Source organism: Ochlerotatus camptorhynchus, unplaced genomic scaffold (assembly GCF_037179485.1).
Source record: "Ochlerotatus camptorhynchus isolate MF236.1 unplaced genomic scaffold, CSIRO-AGI_Acam_v1.1 ptg000144l, whole genome shotgun sequence".
Classification (NCBI taxonomy): domain Eukaryota; kingdom Metazoa; phylum Arthropoda; class Insecta; order Diptera; family Culicidae; genus Ochlerotatus; species Ochlerotatus camptorhynchus.
Window position 1 is genome coordinate 2057226 of NW_027040634.1, and position 10159 is coordinate 2067384.

The 10159-nt window shown below is 37.8% G+C and overlaps 1 protein-coding gene across 1 annotated transcript in view; it reads right to left on the reverse strand.

The window, feature by feature from the left end:
- Positions 1 to 6860, reverse strand: part of LOC135700928 (keratin-associated protein 4-7-like) — a 35468-nt gene extending 28608 nt beyond the window's left edge. Inside the window, exon 1 of the mRNA XM_065221599.1 lies at positions 6837 to 6860. Within this exon, the coding sequence (XP_065077671.1) occupies positions 6837 to 6860 (24 nt within the window). The remainder of the gene's footprint in view (positions 1 to 6836) is intronic.
- Positions 6861 to 10159: the final 3299 nt, after the last annotated feature.

The window sequence follows — 10159 nt, forward strand, 5'->3', positions numbered from 1 at the left end:
GACAGTTTTAAGGGAGGGGGGGGGGGTATGTGCTGGCGAATGTCTACGGTCCACACAAATTTGTGGATATGTGCCCACGAATGCAGAAAACCTGTTTGTTGAAGAGTGCCAGGCTTATCCCCTAGGGGTGACGGGCTTGCCCGCAATGTTTTAAGAGCGAAATTTTTGTCACTTTTTTAAAATGAACAGTAGTTAGCTAAATGGCTTTTTGAAACTTTGCTACCACACTTATTTTATTCAAAACAGTCAAGACGACGTTTTTTGATGAACAAAATCAGATTTACGATGTTAAATAAGAGACGCGCAAAGACTGAAGCCAAAAGTTCCAATCGAACCGTCAAACGCGGTTCCAATCGAGCAATGTAAATAAACACGAGCGCTTCACGAAAAAAAGCGTGGGAAGTATTGAGATTGGTGTTGAATTTAATTGTTGATGTTGGTTGTCTTTCAGCCAGACACTGGTAAACTGTTGAGATTTTAATTATAATTAAGTTTGCGTATGAAAAGTGAAATTCTGGATCAACAATAGAAAAGGGCCCATGAGCATTTGTAAACAAACCGTTCCAAACCCCTTTACTCACAAAGCGAAGGCTACCCACGCAAACCAACACCATCATCGGTTAGGGGAAACTTCTACCTACACGATGATGGTGTTGGTTTGTGTGGGCGGATTTCGATTTGTGAGGAATGGGCCCTTTTCTATTGTTGATTCAAAATTAGTATAATTTGTGAAAGACTTAAAAAGAGAGATTTCACTCATACATACGAAGCAACAATCCCAGGGTGAATAATTTTTGTGCAACGCTCTGTAGAATATACCCTCCAATGTGGTATATTTGGTTTCACTCAGAGTTATCATAAATTCAGTCTTCAAATACTACCGATACGGTTAAAAAAGTATTCATTTTACCCGTGATGCTGAAGCAGACGACAGTCGCTGAAATTAAAAGTCACTTGAAGTAAATACAAAATTGCGGGTTGCCAAGCCTTGCAGAAAAAGCAATTAGTTGGCCATGCAACTAGATTTACTTTTATTCTCTCCGTGCGTCTCTTATATAACATCGTATTTAGACAAAATAACCATATTATCTCTCTATTATTTTAAAATATTCCTAATTCGTGAGGGACCGAGCTTACCTTCAGTTCCCTATACTGATAACTCTAGTTTACAGCCGGGACGGGACTTGACAATCGTTCTTGAAGAATGCCCTTGGGAAAGTTGTGCGTGATGTTTGACGGAGTTGCCAATGATGCCAGGAATGATGAAATAGTTTTTTTTCTATTTTTATTTGGATTTTATTCGGAGCTTCTACCGCAGTCTAGAAGCTTGTACATCATTTTTGCTCAACACAATGAAAACAACCATAAGCAAACAACAATATCCATCGCTTAAAACACACAATGCATTCAACTTTTCAACTTTCCTTTCGCAAATATAAACAATTAACAACGCCATTGACGTTAACTTTGATACCTCTGTACTTTTTATTCGATTGCTACTGTCAAATCGACCAATCAGAAATTGGCTCGAATTTTACCAGCGTTGCCAGATATACCGATTTATCGGTATTTCTACCGATTTCCAAACTAGATACCGCTATACAGATAAGGTTCCGTAGAATACCGATTTTTAAGATTTTATACCGATTTATACCGTTTTTTTTTAATAATCAAAATTATTATTGCCTGGCCGTGCTCGAATTTCGGAGAATTTTTTTGTGAGAGACTTGTATCTCTTTAAACACCTCATATTTTTTGAGCCTTCAAAATTCTAAGCAAACATCTCTAGAGATGCCTTATGCTTGATACTCTTTCGACTAATGTTTGCATTTCCTCGACGTTTTTTGGCTACCCATCAATCGAGAAATAGTCGATGGCTTTTTCCGGTAATTCCTAGGGAATCGAAAAATATTTTTTAAACATTATTTTACTTCCGGAAGTCCTTATTCATTTTTTTAACTCCCTGAAGTTTCATCCAACTTTCCCTGGAATTTTCTTCTACCTTACCTTGGAAGCTTCTTCAGCCTCCGCTCGAATGATTCTTTCATCTTCTCCCGCCAGTTTTTTCAACTTTCCTGGAACTTCAAGGATGCTATCAGATTTTTATTGCGGATCCACACTAGCTGCAGGAACATTTAAGAAGTTCTGAAACTTCAGAAAAGTCCAGACTTTTGTGTAAGTTTCTATAAATTAAAGACAGTTTCAATAACTTCTGTTAAAATTTGAAAACCCGGAAATTTCAGAAAACTCCAGCGAACTCCAGTGAACTTAAGGAAACATCATAAATATTTTGGAAACTTCACAAGTCCAGGGAAATTTAATGAATTTCAGAAACTTTGGTGAAGCGCGGAGAACATCAGGACAGATCAATTAATTAATGAAATTACTGAAATTATAAAGGAGTTCCGAGAAACTCAGGCAATTTCCGAAAACTTCAGCAATGTCCTGAGGGGCTCATGCAAATTTAGGAAGTTATATGAACATTAGAACATTGTAAGAACATTTTATGGGAAGTTCTATGCTTTTTAATACCAAAGTCAATAACTTTAAAAACATTAAAAAAATCGGGAAGATCAGAGAATTTCAATGCTGATGTTACAATAAATTCAAGAAAATTGTGAGCACTTAAGAGATTTTGTAATCTTCAAGAAAGTCCAGAGACCTTCAAAGATGATTAGAGATATTCTGGAAGTCTCATTATAATCAGGGAAATTCCAAGCGCTTCGAGGATGACTAGAGAAGGAAATTACAAAAACTCTTAAGTAATTTCTAGGAATTATGCAATATTCCTAAGCGCATTTCAGGAATGTTCCGTTAACTTCAGGGAAATTGCGGAGTCTTCAGGGGTGATTTATGAATATCAGGAATTTTTTTTTGGATCATTAGAACATCCCCCAAGAATCTCTTTCTTCCGAAATCATGTCCTTGTTTCTTTCGACTGTTCCGTAAGCGCTCTATCTTACGACTTTCTTCAGATGTTTCTTTCAATCTACCCTAGGAAGTTTCTGCCAGCGTCTCCAAAAAGTTTCTTTCGTCTTCTCCAGGAAGTTTAATTAATTCTCCCAGAAATTTGTTTCATCTTCTTCTGGAAGTTTGACCATAAGCCAATGGGTTTTTTTTACTTCTATTGGAAGGTTTTTCCAAGCTTCTTCTGGCTTTCCCTGGAAATGGCTAGTTCTGAAAATTTGCTTCCGGTTTCCGAAACTGTTTTGGCTTCCTTTAGATGTGACATCCGTTTTTTCCGATGGTTTATTTAAATTATCGCCCAAGTTTCTCAATTCGTGTCTTGGAAGATTCCCGGATGTTTTTCCAACTTTTCTTAGAACTTTCCTCGAACTTCATCCAGAAGAGCTTCTTTTGTCTTTCTATACTCTATGCCCAGGGAAGTCGAGAAATTTTCCAACCCGAAAAATTCCTAGACCGGACCGGGAATCGAACCCAGCCACCTCCAGCATGGTCTTGCTTTGTAGCTGTGCCCTTACCGACTGAGCTAAGGGAGGGATTGTGGCCTATTTCAAGTGAAAATATTGTTTGCCGTTATTGTCAATAGTTTAGCCGTTGTTTTTGGTTTATTTTGGTTTCATTTAATGATATTTAATTGAAAAAGTACTCACAATTTTGATCACTTGAGGACAACGATAATTTAAAAATTAAATTTAAAAAATTAAAGACTGCTTTAAGACTGAGAAAGCCGTTGAACAAAGCAACTCCCCTCAAGTCCCAGTCGTCACCATCGTTAAAATTTTCGCTTTAAAAAACGGCAAAAATATAAAATTAATTAATTGATTAATACCTTCGATACCGATAAGCTTTAAAACAATCTGGCAACGCTGTTTTACAGCAAATTGGCTCGAAATCGCTACGCGATTGTCAAGTTTCGTCCCAGGTTTACAGCATATTTGAACTTTGTACGCTGATGGTCATTTCCCATGTAAAATCGTGTGATGAATCCAAAAATTTAGTCAGGAAAAATCTCAGTATCATAGTTTTCTAGATACAGCTAAAAAACAATATTTCATCTAAAAAAGTTTGTTTTCTAAAATACAAATTTCTCCAGCTATAATAAAGTTATATCAATTACTTTAACGTCAAATTAAAGGTGAAAATTTGCTTTCGATTAACTGGACATTATTTTTTAGTTAGATTAGTGGTATTGTTGGCACAACCACTTCAAAAAAATTACCTTGCTTAGCTGAAATCAAATTATTTTGGGAAAGACGCAAAAACATTTAACTAACTATTTACTTACAACTATAGACTAATCTAACTGAAAAATAATCGGTTGGAAATGCTAACATGAAGCTTTAGTGTGATAATTTATAAGCTAGAGAATGATCTTTTAGAAGAGGGTAGGTGGATAGTTCCGTTAGAGTACGGCAGTATGAAAATTGAATAGAAGTTGAAAATGAGCGAAGGGCCATTAATGCGACAGTTTTTAAAGTTAGACGCACATCTTTTACCTAACCCGTACGATGTACGCGGAGACTTGAAGTATGTCTCAAAGTCTACAGGCAAAAAATATGCGTCCTTCTTTTGCTCATAAACTGACTGCGGCTGTGGAATAGTTCTAGCGACGTTTCATCACTACCTAAAGCCCCACGTGTGCGAGAGCATTTCCAGTCGATGGTGTGTTATAATGCAATTCTTCTTTACCCACCTATTGTGTTGCTCCTCTCGTCATGACCAACTTGGTCATCTCAGAGAGAAGGCAGTAGGGTGGTTGTTGCGTGCTGTACCATCATCAGCATTGTTGACGGTTACTCCCGCCTTGAGTTGTTACATTCAAAGTGTTTTTATGTTACTTCATACGCGAAGTTAACGATTTTCAGAGTTGGTTGGAAATGCTAACATGAAGCTTTAGTGTGATGATTTATTAGCTAGAGAATGATCTTTTATCCACCTACCCTCTTCTAAAAGATCATTCTCTAGCTAATAAATTATCACACTAAAGCTTCATGTTAGCATTTCCAACCAACTCTGAAAATCGCCAACTTCCCGTATGAAGTAACATAAAAACACTTTGAATGAAAAATAATGATTTGTTGATCGAAATAAAAATTTCTCACCTTTAATTTGACGTTGAAGTAATTGATCTAGCTTTATTACAGCCAGATACATTTGTATTTTAGAAAGCAAAGTTTTTTTTTTAATGTGAAATATCGTTTTAAGCTGTTTCTAGAAAAAAATCCCACTGAGATTTTTTAACTACATTTTTGGATTCAGCGCACGATGTTTCAAAAGGATCATAGGCAGGCATGGAAAATCATTTGCATTCATTTCGTGCATTCATTTACATTCATTTGTCCCTAACTTTTTCAACAACAGAATTCCGCAAAATAATGTATAAAGTTTTTGTAGGCTTTGTTATTAACTACAACTTTTGTTAACAACTTAAATCCGTATCTCTTATGCATGACGAACCAGAGCAAACAGAAGCCACTACTGTTTTTCAGTGAATGTATTTTACATTCACTGAAAAACAGTAATAAGTTCTGCCCGCTCTAGTTCGTGATGCATAAGAGATACAGATTTGAGTTGTGGGCAAAAGTTGTAGTTAATAACAAAACCTACAAAAGCTCTATACATCGTTTTGTAGAATGCTGTTGATGAAAAAAGTTAGAGGCAAATGAATGTAAATGAATGCATGACATGAATGTAAATGATTTTCCATGCCTGATCATAGGTCAAACATTGAAGTTCATTTAGTTTACTTTTATTTGTTAACTAGTGTAATTTTAACTGAAAGTCCTCTAAATTCACTCTGCGAAACATATGAAATTTCAGAAAGCCATAGACATTTCGTTAATATACAACAATTTTAAGAGAGTTAAAGAGACTTTTGAGTGCTGAGCAAGCAGGTTTATTGGTAAATTCACATTAAACTATGGGAGTTATCTCTTCTTTCAGCGAGCGTTTATTAGGCTGCCATAATCGATCCTTGGTAATCTTTACGAATGTGGAGCTTACTGATCTTGGCGGATATGTTTACAGTAATATTTGCGAGTCGCTAGATACAACTGTGTGCTCTGCTTGTTAAACAATTACAAAATTACAGATAACAGTTGACATGGCAACCAAGAAAAATAATCGCATTGCTGATTAAATCATAAATTTCAAATCCATAGTAAATATTTTACTCGTTCGGTTTCTCTATAGGGTAGAGAACTACTTCGGCCTAATCGCCCATTTTGGGCCTATCTAGCAGAATACTTCAAATAAATCCATGATTTCAGAGTTAACAAGTCAAATATGCGTTTGTTACGATACTTGAGTAAATAAGCTACCGAACGAAGTCAATGAGAACGCGTGGTATGAAGGTTTGCACCCATTATTTCCAAAACAAAAGAAACGCTCCGACCGAATCAATTTTCATCTTCCTCCGATAGGCCGATGTGAATTCATTGGCGTTTCGATGGCGTTTCAATGCGTTAGGCCGAGTTTAGAATCCGTAGGCCGAGTTTGGTGTCAAGAAGCAGTGTTAGACTTTTGACAACATCTCAACAATTGGTTTCTCTTTTTTAAATCTTGCGGTACGTGCGGAAAGGTAAATAAATTTGAAAGCCATCAGTAATAATAACATTCCGTTTGGTGCTAAACTGCGCTAGATTAAAAAAAGACTAAGTGCGGGTTGTGCTTAATAGGCCGGAAATGAGGTAGTTAACCCTACTCCAGTTTCTTCCAAGCAAATACGCAAATCAATTGTTAAACTTATACTCTCATCAAAAATGCGGGAAGCTTCATAAATGAAATAATTGCTTATCATAAGCCAGACCACCGCAGCCCGCAACCGTATTGCATATATTCGCGGAAACTCGTTCAAACCCCCATGACCTTACCGTAATACCTTCATCATCCCGCATGGTCGCCCACATAAGTCGGAACTCCGAGAAATTATGAAAACTTTGAGGTATAGGCACACACATATGGCAGACGCTGCCCTCCGGGCTCATTCGAATGGGTCCGGATTGTTGGAATTTATTATAACTTTCCCAACGTGTCTGCTTCTACTGTGTTTGTGTACGTTATAGTTTTATTCCACACTTTGCGCGTCTAGGTACTGGAAAGTTCCACTCTCTGTCGATTTCTGTGTGGCGTGATATAGAGCAAAACCGGAACATAAGGATGCTGGTTTAGTTCAAAGGGGAAAGTTTTAAAGCACTCTCCATATTCATAATGCTCTCGAAAACAAAGTGAGGCTCTTTCCCCCGGAGAGTTGAAGTGAGATTTATGCAGATGAGCTGGCAGGAAAAGCAATCTCCACTCGAACCAACCGTACCCGTAGATGGGAATTAAAATCGAATGATCGTTTACGGAAGTGGCATCCCCAACCGGTGTGAGTTCGAACTCAACGCTACATACTGCCCTGCTGCTACTAGCTGCGGGTTGTAAATTTACTCCTGCTGGCATGATTTGTAGCTTTTGGTCCGCCACCGTTGGGATCCGACGACTTACGAGAAACGTGGAATATTTTAATTAAATTTTAACATCATTAATTATTAAAATACTAATCATAATTCCATTCCGGGTGTAAGAGCGAGGAAGTGTGGGTACGTGGTGGGGATAGAATAAATCCGAGCCTCACCTAAAGCTTCAATAACAGCGGCCAAAGTGACCGCGCATCCATACAAAGCCGGGAGTGCAAAACCACAAACAGCCAGGGAGCATTTTAATGCCTTTCCGCTTGATGTTTTTAATTTTCCTGATTCATGAGCTTTCCGGCGCGAGGCTGACATGAAACGGATGGTGGTTTAGCGCCATGCCATCCGTCCCGCCTCATCCGCGGTCCCATATTCTATCATCACACCACCGTCCCGACGCCTTCTGCTACCGCAAATGGTCGCCGGGCGCTGACGACGAAAAAATGTGCGAGTCATTTTTATTTTAATTAAAAGTAATTCTGAAGGAACGTTGTATAAATTTGCAATTCCGAACCGAGGAGAAAGGTACGGCGGAGAGAGAAAATGGAGAAATTGTGGGCTAGAGAATTACTGCTGTTTTTAGACAGGCCTCGTGTCCGGGACCACCCACCTAATATGAGCTGGCGGGTGCTGCTTATTATTATGAGTCTGTGTCCAGTCTTATGTTTATCTGCTGGGCAGGCTAGTGCGGTTCATTATTATGGCAACACCCGCAGGAAAGCAAATAACCGCACTGTGTTGGAATATTAGTGCTCTTGGAGTTGCGTGAAGCATTTATTTTCATTAGACTGCTCGGTTATGGGATGCATTTCTGTGGCATGAAATTAATACCTACTTCATAAACGAATGAAATTGACTCATAACTTAGATTAATTTTAGAAAATGAGTGTTGTTTTTGGTTAATTTGCTCATCAACTTTGGAGGGAGAGATGCAATTGGATTCAGAGGATTATGTACCTTAATCAATTGATTCGACAGATTTGAGAAAAATGTCTTTAGCTTGCTGCCGTTGAAGCTTATACAAATGTACGAGAAATAAATAGCATACAAGCAAGTTTTAAGACGGCGCCGGTGGTGTAGTGGTAAGCGTGACTGCTTTCTAACCCCAATGGATTTGGGTTCAATCCAAGTCGAGGTCGGTGGGATTTTTCTGAGGCATAAAAATCACTGGTCACCGTAAAGCCGTTGGTCCCGGCCCATGTGTGTTGATGAATGGGTGCGATATCCTACGCAGGTGTGGAAGCTGCCTTCCTGCACATTCGATTGCCGTCAATGGATGGCAATCGATGTCCGTCGGTGATTGGCACTAGATTGCGGAACAGAGACCGACGTTAAATAAAGGAAAGAAACAAGCAAGTTTTTTTTTCAGAATGAATACCTTAGGACAAAACCTTCACCAGATGATTTTCTAGCGGCAGTGCATTTGGGAAAATAAATTAAAAAAATTTGACAAACAAAAAAATTCACAAAATTATTAAAAAAAAAATCATGCGATCATGTGTTTATCCGGTGGGACATCGTAAATTCTGTGTACTCTTTATGCAAATGTGTAATAGAAGCTTACGTTTTTTGGTTTAGTATGTATAGGATTCCACTTATCCCTCAACATTTGACCCTGTCCCAATACTAAGTAGCATACACAACATGTCGTTAACAGTAAGATGAAAGCCAGTTACTTTATGTTGAGGTATAATTGCATCCCATCCCAACTACATACAAATATTCAGCTTTATATACCATTCCAGCGTTATGCTGTAAAGTAGCTGAAAAAAGCTGCAGATACAGCTACACGCAGAAGCTAGAAAAATAGATTTAGAGAGCGTTTACTCAACTCTTTCAGAACCATTATTCAATTTATATGTCGCACTGTATAACAGCAGCCAATAAGCTATAATGTCACTTCTATGGATATATTAATCAGCTTTTAACTTGTAGCTGCAAAACAAACATATCACTCATTTGGTGGCTTCTTGCTGAATAACATAAACATCAAAAGTGCCTTTTCAACAACTAAACAACCTGTACTCAGCTAATAAACTGTGTAACGATACTTTGGAAGCATTTTTAAAGTCATCTAGGTTTATTTTTAGACTGGTGCAGTTTTATAGCTTTTACTCCGCTATTTTACAAAGCTGAACTAACTAGTCCAGAAAAGTGATTCATGTGTACTATTATGCAGCCTCGACTCAGTGATCTTGTTGTAGACGGTCATGTAGATTTGTTAACGTCAGTTCAAAGCGTTGGCGTAGCGAAGTTTCATAGTGTGAAGGTTTGCCAATGCGGTCGCCATGAGTTCGAGTCCAGGTTCCGGTGCAGGGTAATACAATAAATAAATTCCTCCATAAAAAAAGTAAACAATATTTAACCTGGCTTCAAAATAAATCTGTTTAGTGACTATAGAATAATGGGGAAAAGGTTGAATAAGCAACTTTCAGATTCACACACACAACTAAACAGCAGCATAACAGCTGTATGGAAGCGTAAATGGATATGCAATAAGAGCTTGTCACAACCGTCCCAACAGCCATAAGTAGCTGACTAAGTTCGCCAGATTTGTTTGTATAGAAGTTGAGTAAAGGTTACCTTATATCGTATAGTATTTGAATACAACTTGAGGCTGTATAAATGAAATGAGTAAAGCGTTTACATTGTTAAAATTGTTAGTTGGGATACACAGTTGTTTATGATGTCCTTATTCTTATTTTGTGAGGAAACCCATTTTTCCATTTATTTTTTCTACG